The 16,452-nt window shown below is 38.9% G+C and overlaps 1 protein-coding gene across 5 annotated transcripts in view; it reads left to right on the top strand.

Moving 5' to 3' along the window:
* Window positions 1-16,452, top strand: part of LOC149143192 (putative mitochondrial import inner membrane translocase subunit TIM21) — a 376,722-nt gene that overhangs the window by 179,340 nt on the left and 180,930 nt on the right. For all 5 annotated transcript variants that reach the window (XM_089453283.1, XM_089453285.1, XM_089453284.1 and 2 more), the window contains one exon: window positions 7,975-8,020. In XM_089453283.1, coding sequence (XP_089309409.1) covers window positions 7,975-8,020 — 46 coding nt within the window. The remainder of the gene's footprint in view (window positions 1-7,974; window positions 8,021-16,452) is intronic.

Consider the following 16,452-nt stretch of genomic DNA (forward strand, 5'->3'; position numbering starts at 1 on the left):
ACCTTGAAGCACTACTTCCAAATTCCAATGGTCTCTTGCCATTTTTGCCTAATGCACATCCCTTGCATACTCCTTCATGATCCTCCTTGAGTTTAGGGATGCCTTCACCATTGAATTTAGAGTTGGTAAAATTTTGTAGTGAAGGTGATGAAACCAATGTTATCATAACCAAACTGGTGATCGAATCGAAAAAATTTGTGGACCGGGAACCAATCGGAATTGGACTGGAATCGGTAAAAAACCAGAAAAAAATCTGTTTACCAAAAACACATAAAATATTCACATTTAAAAAAAAAACATATATATTCATGTGCATCCATATGAATCCAAACCATTTATACACAAATATGCAAAATTTTTCATTTATATAGCAAGTAATAGTGCATATAACCAAAATAACATTTAGTGCAAAACATCATTGAACCAAAAAACATCAAGAATCAGGTTTTGAAAGGCCTTTATAGTCCAAAATAACATGATAGTATGATACTACAGTCTACAATACTACAACTATAGCCTACAAGTGGTAATTGTCAATGTCATCATCAAAATCATCATCCTTCTCATCCTCATTTGAAGAATGAGTAGCATCCAAGTCTGCAATCATTGCCTATATTGGTATCTTTGTCATCAATATAACCCTCTAAGCATTAAAATAAGATAGAAAAAGCGTGTCAAGTCAAGATTTTGTTTGAGTGATGGGTATATTTTTAGTAGAGTCATGATAAAGGAGTTCAACAACCATTACCATTGGCATCAAAGTACATAGAGGGATTTGTGCTCTTTATTAAATACTAGTTCCTTACCCTCTGACACGACGAAATCCAATGGAAATGTTACAATCCCCGCAATCCTGATATCCTGGAAAATTGTAAGTCCGCTGAATTTTGAGTGAAATCGAAAATTCTACTTTCTCCATATGAAATCCAATGAGGTTGGAACCACTCTCAAACATTCTGAGTCATTTCATGGTAATGTTAAAAATTTAAGTAAAAGGATGGAAATGAAAGATTAAGGAGAATGCCACTTTTACTTTAAGAATTTAAGATTACCATGAAATGCATAGCAAAAAGAGGACCATAGGCTTGAATATTAGGTTGAGAACCATAAGCTTGAATATTAGGTTGGCCTAGGGGAGAATTAAAAGTTGGCCAACCAAATTCAAAAAATAAAAAAAATAAAAAAATAAAAAAAAGCAATTTTTTTACGCTGACCTGGGAAGGTACAAACAAAACAAAACCGGTCCTGAACCAGCCGATTTGGTGGAATTGGCTGGTGTGGTATCGAACCAACCGGTTCCATTACAGAACTGGCCGATTCGATACCGAACCGGCCAATTCCGGTTGGGAGGCTCGGTTCAGACCGGTTTTGGGTGAAAAATGGTTGGACCAGCGGGTTCCACTGGTTCTGGTCTGGTTCTAATAACATTGGACCAAACCTTCTATGCCAAAGTTCACATGGGCTTACTTCAATGTGAAGCAAAGCTTGAGAGAGAGGAGTTAGCAATCTGTAGAGTCTTTCTTCTCGAATCCCAATCATCTTTTCATTTTTGATGCTAGAGTTTTTATCCCATACTACAACCTTTCCATCTATAAAAGCGACTCTATCTCCCATATCTTCTAGACATGAAATAGAAATTAGATTCTTTTGCAAACCTGGAACAAATACGATGTTGTTGAGATGAATACTTCCTCCATTCTCTAGCTCCAGTGTGATTGATCCAATTCCTCTTACATTCTAGCTCCAGTGTGATTGATCCAATTCCTCTTACATGGTAGCTCTTCTTGTCACCAAGCTCAACGGAGTAAGAAGATTTCCCTCTTGATAAGGTCTTTAGTTGCTTTTTCTTACCAGTGATATGTCTTGATGCTCCATTGTCAATTACCCAAGTGTTCTCATCTTCAAATGTGCCAGTGAGAACTGAGAATAGTCCTTCGTCCTTTGTTGATGTCTTGGTTATATCATTCTTGAAAAATAGGAGATTCCACAATGCCTTGATGCCCTTCTTGAGATGACTTGCTACCATTGAACACTTCTTCTTCAAGGGAGTACTGATCTTCATCATGCCCTTAGCCAACCTTAGCTCTGATACCATGTTGAGATATGTAGAGGGAAATAGTTAGAATGATTTCTCTTATATTTGATAACTGCTTGTGATGTCTTTTTACCTTTTCTTACTTATTAGGCTCTTCTTTTAATATTATGTTGTTCTTAACATCAAACATCTACCAAAACAAGAAGATCAACAATACACAAAACACAGGATATAGGTTGCAAGCCAGGGTCAAAACCTCTCCACTTGAGAGGAAAACTCGCAAATCTCTTCTTTTCTTAAAGATCCTTCAATTAACGAATTCCAAGACCTCTAGACCAAGACCAATACCCTTCCAAGACCAAGTATGGCTTTCTTGATGATGTGCTTTAGACCAAGACCAATACCCTTCCAAGACCAAGTATGGCTTTCTTGATGATGTGCTTCCTTTGTCCAAGTCAAACCTACTAAAATCTCTTCTAGTAGCATAACTTCGACCCCCAACTACAAAATTTCGGCCTCTATTGCAAGTCTGAAATTTTCGTCCCGCCCAGCAACAATTGCTTCCACACGTGTGAGCTTATCTTGGGCTTTCGAGGCTTCTTGAGACCTTTGCTTGACTTTCTTCTTTTTCTAGGGCTTGAGGATGACCTAATGAGCCTTCCTTCGAACTTCTTTCTGCACTTTATCCAAGCTCGACCTTGCATCAACAAAACCCTAACCCAACAGTAGAAACCCTAGTCTCCTTCCTTCGCACGTGTGAAGAGAGAGAGAGAGAGAAATTACCCAATCACTTGATCTTTGTCCTTCTTCTTCCTTCACTAGACTCTTTCTTCTTCTCTTTCACTTGCTTGATGAGAGAAATGAATTGTGTCCATAGGAGGTCGAGTTCCCTCCTATATATAGGCTTTCAAGGTGGATGAGTACCTCAAATTAGGCTGACTTCTTAGCTGGCAGGTCGACTTGGTCTTGGAGGGTATTTTAACACTTTTAAATACAAAAAATAAATCTTTTTACAAGTTACAATGTGCCCGATGGGGTCTTCATCATATGACAATGACTCTTTTGACTTCTTGACCTAGGACAAACCCTAGAAGCACTCAATGGGTGCTTGAACTCTAAAATAAAAGACCTTGAGCATGAAACCCATGCTTCAAAAATAACAATAATAAATTTTCTTTCATTTTACAATATTCAAGACTCAAAAGAACATTTCATATTTGTGAAGACTGAATCTAGTTACACATTTTTCAACACAGGAGGGCCACAATGGTAGCCACAACTAGGAGAGTAAGGCCGCAACAAGGTAAGGTCAGGTTGATGCCTGGTTAGGTCTGTCTGCGACAAGGTCAACAGGGCCTAGGCTTGGTTAGGTGCTGTTCAAGGGTCAGGGAGAGGAAGGCTGTGCCCTAGAAGGAGGGCCAGCCGCTGTATAAACTGACCACAGCTAAGGAAAGGTGCCAGGAGGAAGGCCGAAGGGCTGGTTGAATAGCTGGGACAGACCACAGGTAAATAGTATAAACAGGAGGGCCGAAGAGTTGGTTAGGCTGGTTAGAGCAGGCCAAGTGCTGGACAATTGCTCAGGAAGCTGGCTGAAGGCTGGACAGGGTGTTGTTAGAGCAAAACAACAGTGTTGTGGAGGCTGGCTGAGGGCTGCTAGGAGGGAAGACCCAAGTATGGACTTGTGAAGGAATACAAGGACAACAAGGTTGCCAAGGTGGACTGCTGTGTGAGGAGGGCATGCTAGGAGGGCTAACCTGTCACTAGAGAGCAGTCCTAAGATGCTTGAAGGCTGCTAAGGGAGCAACAGCTAGAGCAAGTGTAAACTGTTAGCCTAAAGGAGCTGGCTGGACAGTTTGAGCGAAAGAAGTGTTCTGTAAGCTACAACAGGTAGCTGAACAGTTTGTGGCGAAGGATAGCCACTTTTCAAGGCAGATGAGAGCTTGAAGGACTCAACCTCAGCCCAGGTACATTGTATACTTTCATTGTATTATATTTTAGCATTGTATAAGGATTGTAAAGGGCCATGATCCCTGGTAAGGGAGCCCTGAGGATTTTCTTATTGAATGACTAATTAGAGATCAATTTTGGGCCTTAACTCTTGTGTACTGTACATCGATCTGATTGCTGGTGTAATTTCCCGTGCAAGTTGTTTAAAAGTTAGGTATCTTCAGTGTGTTTATGTTTCCTAGCTAAGGCATAAACCAAACTTGGGGTGGGTGGATTTCTAACAAATATAATCGTCATATCTTTCTATTCTGAACCTTCAGTGGTGGTTCATATCTAGATGCTTCATCTTTGAGTGGCAAACTGAATCTTTTGCCAACTTCAAAATTTATGATTGTCATAGTAGAAGGGGGATGCTCCATTCTGCTGAACTCTTGATCCTCTAGGATCTTCCATATCCACGCTGCCTCTCACACAACACCTATAATAGCTTCATATCATACTTCTGTGAATGACAGTGCAATTGTTGTCTGCTGCTTGCTAGTCTAGAAAATGAACATGAACTCAACTTGTATACATATCTTGATGTAGAATTTTGTCATTTGATGATTGTACAAGTGTGAATTTGTGAAACTTGTCACTAAAATTGCTATTTTTGACCAACCCTACGGCAAAAGTTGACTTGATCATTTTGAGGTTGAATCCATCTTCTAACAGCTACTTTCTTGGTCCAAAGCAGTGTTTTACGACTCCGACTCCGACTCCGACTCGGCCGAGGATCGACTCCGACTCCGACTCCGACTCGGCCGAGGATCGACTCCGACTCCGACTCCGACTCGGTGATGACTCGGCCGGCTCGATTTCAATGACTCGGTCGTTGTAAAAAATACATTAAATATTTATTTTTTTTATAAAAAAACATAATTTTAAAGATTTTCATTCATGTTTCCAAACACACAGCATTATAATATAGATGGAGAGCTGAGAGATTTAACTTTACCAAAAATCCATTATCATTGAGAGAAAGCTCTAAGGTTTCAGAGGCTGTCTTTGGTGAGCTTCTTCCTGTGACAGATGAATACGGTTATAATGGATTTGAGGACTTTGATAAGTACTTAAAATCTTTAATGAAAGGGCAGGATAATTCAAATAGCTCAATATCACTACCTGCTGTTGATGAAATATTTGATGCATTAGGACCTGTTTCTAGGAATGGACAAGATCATGTTATCTGGGATGATATGTTTATGCCATTGGGAGATGGAAGCAGTGCAAATTTTTCCTCTTATTCGTTTGGAGTTTCTGCTGGCACAGCAAACCCCTCTGATCCGTCCATAGATAGGAGCCTCCAGGGAGGGATTTTTTCTGAGAGGAAGTCTGAACATCTTTTAGATGCTGTAGTAGGCTAGTAGCTAACATACGTGCACCACTAAATCAGAGCACAGATGACAATATGTCAACTGAGCATACAGTCTCAAAATTAAGCAGTGCACCTTCTCTATACAGTGCCTCAGTTAAGGCTGATTCTTGTTCAACTGGACCATTGATTGGTTGCGAGCAAAAGCAATCTGAGTTTGTAGGCCATTCCCAGACTGGAGATGATGCTGATATAAAAAAATTGCAAAACTCTTTAACAGATGAATACCAGCGAGAAAGAGTTGTAAAAAGATCACTGCATGATTGTTCTTTAAAGTTTCAGCCAAGTTCCTGGGCTGAAGATTGTCATAGTGCAAAGTGCGAAAATATGGGGCTTGCTCATACAAAGAAGTCAGATGAGCCAGTCAAAGTGAATAGGAAAAGAGCCAAACCTGGTGAGACCGTGAGAGTACCAGACCAAGGCCTAAGGATAGACAGCAGATTCAAGATCGAGTTAGAGAGCTGAGAGATTTAACTTTACCAAAAATCACAAAAAAAAGTGAATTTTTTTTAACTGTTTTGCTGCCCAGCCGTCTTTCATTGACTCGGCCTGGTCAATACGGACCCGGCCTGGTTGACCGAGTCAACTATGACTCGGCCGAGTCATTGGATGACTCGGCCGAGTCATAGTTGACTCGGTCAACCGAGCCGGGTTGCTGGCCTGGTCACAAAATTTTTTTATGGCTCGGTATGACTCGGCCGTTTCCGAGTTGAGCCGGCCTGGTTGTAAAACAATGGTCCAAAGCTTAACTTCTCAGTCCATCACCCTTCTAACGGCTAGTTGACTTTTTAAATGGCTAGTTGAGTTGTCAAATGGCTACTTGACCTTTCTAACAACTAGTTTGACTTGACCTTTTCACTCTAGTAATTTGACTTGGCCACCTGATTGCTAGATCTCCAACACCCATGACTTTTTGACTATTTTGGAACCCAAATTTGCTGAAACAGGCCTGAATCTATACTGGGTAATAGATATCTCTCAGAATCTACAAAATCTGCTTAACATTGCCACATCATCACCTACTCTGCCACTTCAACTACCACCTATATAAGTTGTGTAATGCCTTGAGGAACCTTCAAATTTAGCACATGGGTATTGTTCCTATCGTTCTGCTGATCACTTTTGACATAATGCATGCATGATTCTGCCCAATTCTGTTCTTCTTTTGCCAGCTGGAAATCTGTTTGACCTGCCTGTAACTAGCTATTGCCACCTATGATTCGAAAACTAGAACTTGGCATGGGCTCCTCTCATCAAGCTGAACAGTTTGACACCAAATTGACTTTTTGATCATCAAAACCACTTTGCATTGGGAACTGTGTACTGCCTTGGGAAATATGAAAGTTGTCAAAAATGAGACTGCCATGCATGAGAGTTATCTGAGGAATTTCGACACCAAAGACGAGCCCACCTACAAACTCTATAGACCATGACCATGTGATGAAGACAGGTGCATGTTGACGCAGGCTAGACTGGCTCATACATGATCACCACTAGAAAAGCAGGCACTCATAAAACCCTGCGTCCTCAAGTAAGATCACCCAAGGCTTCCCAATCCTATACAGGATGATACACACCTAAAGTGAACTACAATGGACCAGCCATGGTCTGTCCAAGACAACAAGATACCGACTCAAAAACATGACACAGGCCTGGGATACCTAATGCAAAACCTCACATGGTTGTTATAATTCTTTGATTCGTGACCTTGGGCTTAAAATGGTGATGATAAATTGCTGCAAAAGTTTTTATGTACCCCTGCTGACATGTGGGGTAACAGGTCCCACTGGAAATAAGCCCTTGTGGAGCTCATAATGATAAAAATCCTATACTGAGGTAAATGCTGAAAGCAATTTTCTAATCATGAATATCTCCCCATCTCCAATTCATTGTTTCAAAGAAGACCATGAGCAAGGATGAAGCAATGTATACAAGCAGACAACTGAGCAACATAATAGTGCTGATAAGTTGTAGCAAGAATAACACATCATTTTACACTTTGGTAACTGAGTTCTTGAAGATTCAGTTTTCATATTGAACAGCTGACCAAGATTATTCATGCCTAAAGTAAACTCCAACAACATTTCCTTTGATATTTGTGTTGTGAAATGTTGTATTGGCCTAGCCAAATAGAGCATGATATCAGTGTCCACGATTAGAGGATTAGCTGCTTTGCATGCATGGCAGTAATTGTAGTGATGTCTTTTGACATTGGGGTATGTTGCACACATATATATTTTCTCGCAACTCCCTCCAATGCATCACACTTTTGCTTATTATTTTCATTTTTTCTTGGGTGCTTTGCTAATGTTAAATTATTCTTTAATTTCTCTATAGAATGTATAGTATTAAGTTTGAAATCGAGATGAATTTTTGTTTGATGAAGCAAATATTACAATATTTTAATACGAGTAACAATGTTTTAAAATTTATACAATATAAGTATAGGTATTTAATTGTAATATTGGATAGAATATAAGCACCCATAAAAAGTAAGAAGTTGTTCATTTTCAATGTATTATTTCTAACAAAAAGAAAATGATTGTTACATTGTATCCTTTTGTGTGTATTTCTGCAGATAGTTAATGGATTTAAGCAATGCAGGTCTGTGTCGACGAGGAAAGGTAAGGAAGGATTTTACATTGTTTATTTTGATAACTGTAGTCAAACGACACTTTTATTTTCTCCCTTATGACTATTAAAGTATATTTCCAGGAGAATATGTGGTGTATAGTGAATTTGACTGTTAGTTTGGTGATTTTGATGCTCTGCGAACAAGTGATAAGTACAGAGTTTAACTATAACATGCTGTTGTCACGTTGACATGCTATCTTTGTGACAAGCCACATCCTTTCACAAGAAACAAGAGGATTTTTTGGTTGTGTTGAGTAGCCACTTCTTGTTTTGGAAACACACTGTAAGTTGGAAGCAGGCATGGCCTTATTAATAGTGCTTTGTCTTCTATTTTTGTCCGTGGTAAGAAGAAGATGGATCAGTGATGATTGAAATTTATATTGTAAAGACTGTCAGAGACTTTGTCAGGGTTGTCAATAGTCATGGAACTTTTGCTTGAATTCTTTTTGTGCGAGCCTTGTGGTTTCTGAATTTCTGTTGGTAGTTTATTTTTCAAAGTATTTTAGAGTCAACTATTAGAAATTGAAAATGACATTGTTCAGTTGGAAACAATTTCTCTGCAAATTATTAAGAGTATTGAGTCACCATAATGTTGCGATGATTGTGAACGGGATTAAATCAGCGAGGGTCCAGGAAAAAAAAAATCTAAAAAATTGGGATAAAATCAGTAAAATTGACAAAATAAAAAGAATACAAAAAACGTTTTTTTGGGGTCAGATTGCGATTTTAATCGTTTCAGGGAAAAAATAGCTGATTTAATCGTTTTAGGGAAAAACTTGCAATTAAATCGCGATTTTCGCAACACTATGTTGTCATCCTATAAACGAGCAAGACAATAGATAACTATGCATATACAAATGACATCTGATGCAAAAAGAATGCGCAGGAAAAAAGTACATCATTTACGGTGAACATATACGGAAGGACATATATCACTTAACCAGTATATACAGTATTTTACACTTCACACCTGTAACATTTTTATACACACTATATTACTTCAGACATGTAACGTTTTTATACTTGATAATAAGATGAACTATGACTGACTAATGACCAAATGCCTATGCCAAGATACTTTGAAGTTTGAATAGCCAACATGGTAGACTAGTTGGCCCAACAATCCAGTCTATGTGATGTATAAGCTGACTTATAGAACTCTTGATGTAACATTTCTCTGCCCAAAAGTCTTGCTTCACCATTTACGCAGATCTGATTACAATACAAAAAATTCAAAAGTTACAAAGTACCAAGTACACCAGTCAAATATTTTTACAAGTGTTGAACAATTTCTTTGTAATTGTCCTAGGCATTGACATTGAAATACTTTTTCAAAAGCCTAAGGTGGCTATGTTTGCTTTTGAGTTGAAACTAGTCCTGATCAAATTTGAGGAGGTACTATTGTCATTGAACAAACAAGTTGCGTTTGAACAACTAACTGAGGTTCTATAGTTGGAATAACAAACATGGGTTTAAGATAATGAAGGTAACCTTGTTTCTGGTACTGGCTTTGATGCACTTGTTGAATTTTTTATAAATATATGGAGCAGTTAGCTTCACTGGTTTTATGATATTCTCCCCATAGTCCAAATTATTCTAAGCACTCCACCTTGATATACTTTTATGGATTGGCTCATATATGATAAACTAAAAATACATCATTGGCACAGGGGGTTGCTTTTATGGCTTTCTCAACTGTTTGAGAAACTTCTTTAATCTGACCTTGTATTGGATGCATTAGATGCACACAGTCACAAATAGGACATTCATTTGAGTAGTGCAGCTTTTGCTATGCTTACATCATGGCATCCTATGTTATGTCAACTATTGACATTCTTTAATATGTTGATCTAAACTAGTTTGTGATAAGTTTTTCAGTACATGGTAAGCAAATATGCACTCCTATAATCTGAACCCTAATCTAGGAATCTGATAACTGTTTAACCTATAAAAACAGTGGGTAAGGAGTACTAAATCTGCAAACACGTAAGTTTGAAAATACTAACACCAAACAGAAAACTGCAGCACTCAATCGCGTCACTCTCTTTTACTCTGAAAAGAGAGAATCACAATGTAATGGACTCAAAACTTTAACATTCTAACCTTCATACTGTTTCACTTTGGTTTTGTTATGTATAAGAATACAGGCTAGGGTTTATAAAGATTACATACTATCCCTATGATGTGCCTAGGTTAGGGAAGAAACCACAACCCTAATCCCTCCCTAGAATAGTGCACCCAAGCATGTATGAGCATTCTGCCTAGGGAACAATGATGATTTCTGGTAGCATCGGATGTGCTCTAAGTCTCAAAATTTGCAGGGAGGCTAGGACCAGTGTTGTTAAAATCGCGATAAAATCGCGATTTTTTCCTCTGCCCGATCAAATCGCGATTTTTATTCGTAAAAATCGCCACTTTTTTTTTATACCGATTTTTATCGAAAAAATCGCGATTTTTTGAAAAAATCGCGATTTTTTCGAAAAAATCGCGATTTTTAAGGAAAAAATCGTGGGGGCTTGGGACAGCATAGTTTTATAACTTTTTTTGGGTTTTTTCATGCAATTTTTTTGAAAGAAACAAATAATTTTTGAGTGGGGCAACTTAATGATCAAGTCTATGCCCTAGTATGGATATGCTATTCATGGTAATGTTAAATTCTTAAAGTAAAAGTGACATTCTCCTTAATCTTCATTTTCATCCTTTTACTTAAATTTTTAACATTACCATGAAATGACTCAGGATGTTTGAGAGTGGTTCCAGCCTCATTGGATTTCATATGGAGAAAGTAGAATTTTAGATTTCATTTAAAATCCAGCAGACTTATCAGTTTTTCAGGATTTTAGGATTGGGAGATTGTAATGTTTCGAGGTGACACCATCCGCCCAGCCTACCCCTGCCACCAGTAGAGGACGTGGTCTACCTCCTATAGCTCCTACTTCTAGTTCTTCAGCTTCTAGAGCACGTCAGACTCCACTGCCATTTCCACCAGCACAGGCACCAGCTTCTACATCTAGAGGGAAAGAGAAAGCTGTGCCATTTTCTCGCAAGAGGGGCAGAGGAAATCAATAGGATTAGACTTTCATTTTATTGTATATGACATTATGACATGATGAGATACATTATCATATTTTTTGTTGATATTTTGAGGCTGAGTTGGACTTGGGACTCAGGACTTACTATTCAGGACATGATTCAATGTTATGTGTGATTTTAGCGCTAGAAATGATATTAAACATCTTATATATTAGTTTTTTTTATCATATTTATGTGTCAATGTATTTATTTTATGTTGTAGATGGTTTAGATATTAAAAAAATTGAAAAAAAATGAAAAAAAATGAATATTTTTGTGCCAAACGCTTTTTTCCCGCTTTTTTCCGCTTTTTTCCCGCTTTTGTCGATTTTTTCCGCTTTTTTCCCGGCGCCGATTAAATCCCGATCGCGCTTTGTGCAACATTGGCTAGGACACATGCATTTCACAATACCGGAAATCGTTTTGGGAAATTCAACCCAAAGACAGTTTTATTAAAATAATTAATTAATTTTAATGGGTGCCTAAGTCTAAATTTAGGAAATTAAAATAATTAAAGGGTATTAATCAGATTGAGGGTGAAACTTCTAGAAGAAGACGAAGATAGAGTCCAAATGATCTGAGCCATTGATTAGAATCTAATCTGGGCCGTTGATTACTCAACTGGAGGATTATAAGAAGGACTTCGATGGGCATTTGGAAAATACATCGGAGAGAGATCAAGAGATCGAATTTCTTAGAGAGGGCAGTGCAACAGTTGCTAGAGAATCGATCAAGGTGATTTCTTGCAGTGAGGGGCAGGGATAGTAGATCGGAGGAAGCTTTTCAGATTCATGGAGTGCAAGGCAGAGAAGGCAGAGAGCAATTCATTGAGGCAGCGCAGTGCGACGCAGAGGCAACACAAAGGTTCAGAGGGAGTTCGAATTCTAGCTAGGAGAGACGAGATTTAGTGCAGGAAGTCGGGGTGTGAGATTGGAAGGCCTAGAGATCGAATTTCCACTCAGCAGGAGGTCAGCTGAGGGATTGACGTAGAGCCCAGCCAGAGTGGCGCAGTTCTGCGTAGGGTTGACGAAGAAGCTGCGCAGAGGCAATGTGGGGCCAGTCAGAGAGCCCCTGATCATAATCGAATATCCCAAAACAGTGTGAGATTTCTCTCACTAACCTTTTTGCTAGTTTCTCTCTGTATCGAATAGCCAGTTGGGCATCCAATGGATTGTATTCAAAAAACTACTGCTTAATAATATAAACCTTCAATTGATTCACCAGTTTTCCTGCATTGGGTTTTTCCGAGGACATTGGTCCAAAACAGTGTTACTTGGGAGCGGGAGCAAAAATGGGAGCGGGAGCGACATTTTCAGAAGCTCTGGGTTTGGGAGTGAATCCCGGAGCGTTTTTTATATAATATATATATATATATATATATATATATATATATTTTCTATATTTTTTATATTTCGATACATATATGTCAACAAAAACATGTAGAATAATGAATTAGATATAAAAAACATAAAAAAACATAGATTGAACCATATAACGACAATCATCTAGAAGTTATAATCTTCATCAACCACGTCCACAAGTTAGTAACATAGTAACATACAACATATTGAGTCTCATGATTCATCAATCTTAAAGTTTCAAGCTTTCAAAATTCAATATATAACATTTATCATCATTGATCACCAAAGTTGTACGTGTAAGCTAAGTGTAACCATTACAACAAATAATATCTAACATGAAATGAAATGTTATAAAATGAAATGAAATGAAACAACTTTCAACTTGCGTGAAGCATCATATTCATAATTCATTACTAATGAGTTATAATTGCCAACTTGAAACTTAAATTGTCATATATTTTTTAAAAAATATCATAATAAATATGAAAGAGTCAATAGTTATAAAAACTACTAGAAACTAGAAAAGCGAAGTAAATCTTTTATCTATTTCTTATGCTTGGGTCTCTTGCCACCACGAGAAATGTCTAATTTTTTAGTCTTGTTGGAAAATTAGGACCTTTGTCATTAATGTCACCCTCTAAGCATTAATATCCAGAGGTGTCTTTGTCATTACCTCTGTATCTGTATATGGATCTTTGTCATTAATATCACCCTCTAAGCATTAACATAAGATAGAAAAAGCATAGCATGTCAAGTCAAGATTTTGTTTGAGTGATGCGTACATTTTTAGGAGGGTCATGATAGAGGAGTTCGACAACCAATGTCACTAACATCAAGGTACATAGAGGGATTGGTGCTCTTGATTAAATACAAGTTCCATACCCTAATACATGACAAAATTCAATGGAAACATTGCAATCCCCCAATCCTGAAATCTTGAAAAACTGATAAGTCTGATGGATTTTGAATGAAATCTAAAATTCTACTTTCTCCATATGAAATCCAATGAGGCCGGAACCACTCTCAAACATCCCGAGTCATTTCATGGTAATGTTAAAAATATAAGTAAAAGGATGAAAATGAAGATTAAGGAGAATGTCACTTTTACTTTAAGAATTTAACATTACCATGAATAGCATATCAACACTAGGGCTATAGACTTGATCATTAAGCTGCCCCACTCAAAAATTATTTGTTTCTTTCAAAAAAAATTGCATTTCGAACATTACTACAAAAATAAAATTGCAAAAAAGGCAAAACGCTCCTGAAAACGCTCCCAAAAAGGTAGGGAGCGAAAAAAATTTAGGGAGCGCGCTCCCAAGTTGCTCCCTCCCGGAGCGCGGATTGGGAGCGGGATCGAGGAGGGGGGGGGCACTCCCCTGCAACACTGGTCCAAAAAACAACGGTGTCTTTTGTGTGTGTTATTTCTTTCTTGCTCAGTTCTTGTTTCCACATATAATTTAATTAGTGGAGGCTGTAGTGTATCGGTTTCGATATTTACCATAGAACACAGTAAATAATTTGTTCAGTTATTTGAAAAATATAAGAAACTTAATCAATTGCTGAAATAGAAATTTGGGTCTTCCAAATTTTCACATGGTCTTAGAGCGCAGGTGAAGCAAGAGAGAGGAGCCAGAAGAGCCCAACACTGAAGAGGAGGGAAGTCGAAGTGCTGCGTAGGCAACAAATCGAAGCCTTAGAGGGATTGCGTAGTCCAAGCCAGGAGGGCAAAATTTTAATCTCTCTCTGAGTGAGTCGACAGAGAGAAATATTTCTAGATCGAAGTTTGCCAGTGTCAGAGGGAGCAACGTAGAAGCATCAACGCAGAGCAATTTTATGATGTGACAGTTTTTTGCAGCAGTTGCTGGGGCAAAAAAGCGTCTGAAGGAAGCAGGAGACACTGCTGAGGGAATTTCTTCCTCACAGAATTCCTAGCCAGGGAATTCGATTTCTCTATTATTGAGGAGCAACAAAGAGGAGCATATTCACTAACTCCAGGAAGGAGTGCATAGGCTAGCCTAGTGCTGCACAAAGGAGAGAGGAGGCAGTTCGACATTTCGTTGGCAGAGATGGAAGCTAGTGGGTTAAGAGATCAGGATCAGTTGGATGGTGCATCCAACTATGTGATCTAGAAGGCAAGGATCTCATGCCTTCTGGATGAGCACGATCTCAAAACCGATGTTAATAGTGTGGTAGCTATACCCGCGGATCCAGATCGCTCAAGAAGTACAAGGGTGAGATGGCAAAGGCCAAGCGATTGATCCTCGACGAGTGAGAGATCACGTAGTGTGTCACATTGTCGGCAAGGATACTGCCCGACAAATGTGGGAAGCATTGGCTACGTTATACGAAGGATCTTCTGAGTAGCGGAAGATGTACTTGGAGCAGAAGATGAGATCCACGCAGATGCAGAAGGGGGAACACATTGATCCATTCATGACAAGACTTCAGGAAATCCGAGACTTGTTGGCAGCTGTGGGGTCAACACCTCAGCCTATCGAGATGGTGAGGCTGACCTTGAATTCAGTCTCAGAAGAATGACAAATGTTTGTCCAGAGTATCTTGGGCAGAGAGGGATTGCGAGATTGGGAAGGAATGTGGGCTGCTCTTCAGCAGGAAGAGATGAGGAGAGACTTAGTCAAATGCAAACTTGATAGCAGCAACAACAATGGGATGAAGCCCAAGGAGGAGGAAGAGAATGTAGCCCTTGCATCTAAGGGGCAACAGGAGCAGCGGAGGCGGAAGAAGGATGTCTCGAAGATCAAGTGATTCTGGTGTGGTGAATTTGGTCACTATGCTACACAATGTCCTCTCAAGAAGAAGGACAAGGACGAGAAGCATGATCTGAAGGCTGCATCCACAAAGATCGAGAAGGAGGAGTTTGCCATGGTTGCCCAAATACCTCCAGGGGAGAGATGGGGTGATCTAGTACTGTAGTTCGAAAGAATTGTAGATGAGCAGGATCCTTGAGGAGTCCACCTCTCGGATCAATACCTTGCTACGAGAGCCCGGATCAGAAGTAGCAGGAATCAGGATGGACCAATGTCAGTTAGTGCAGAGGAGTGTCGGAGTGGAAAAAAAAGGTTGTACAGATTTGTTTAGTGCACCAATCAGCTGAAGGAGAATCACCCACGGAGCATTAGGTAAGGAAACTAACACTCACTCTTTGCAAGGAAGGTGTTCTCCTCCAACGAAGTGTCGCCTTCAACAAATTAAACTTCCTCTTGGCTAGGGGCTTGCTCAAAATGTCTCCCACCTATGAATTTGAACTTACATACTCAAAAACCACTGTTCTCTTCCAAACTTTGTCTCTGAATAAATGATATTGAATGTCAATATGCTTGGAGTGATCATGAAACACTGAATTTTGAGAAGACCTGTTGCAACTCTGATTATAAAAGTAAACAACAATGGGTTGCAACATCTGATTGATCAATTCTACTACCAAATTGCAAAGCCATATGACCTCACAAATAGCAGCTGAAGCTGCCATTTACTTTGCCTTCACTGAACTGAGTGCAATTGCTGCCTACTTCCGTTTGAACCAAGAAATCATCCTTCTGCCCAAACTGAAACAATATCTAGAAGTGCTCTTCCTAGAACTAGCATCTCCTGCCAGCTAAAATCAACCAAACCATGCAAAAACAACTCACCATCTATCACATACCTCATGCCATAATGAATTGTGCCCTTAATGTATTGGAACACTTGCCTAAAAGCTATCCGATGAATATGCTGAGGTTCAACCATGTGGCATGAACTGGCTGAAATTTGCTGCGAAACATATATAGGGCCTGTTTTCAGAAGATACATCAGGGAACTGATCAATTGTTTATACACAGAAGGATCTACCAAATTTGAATGTAAATCAACAAATAATTTCTGATTTGGTATCATAGGAGTTTGCAATCTAACATCTGAAATCTCTTTAGAATCTCAATTATGCACTTCCCTTGCCAAAGGAAGACCTCACCTGCACTTTTCCAAAC

Source organism: Pinus tabuliformis, chromosome X, assembly GCF_031772625.1.
Source record: "Pinus tabuliformis cultivar Carrire ecotype Pingquan chromosome X, CPIR1, whole genome shotgun sequence".
NCBI classification, from domain to species: domain Eukaryota; kingdom Viridiplantae; phylum Streptophyta; class Pinopsida; order Pinales; family Pinaceae; genus Pinus; species Pinus tabuliformis.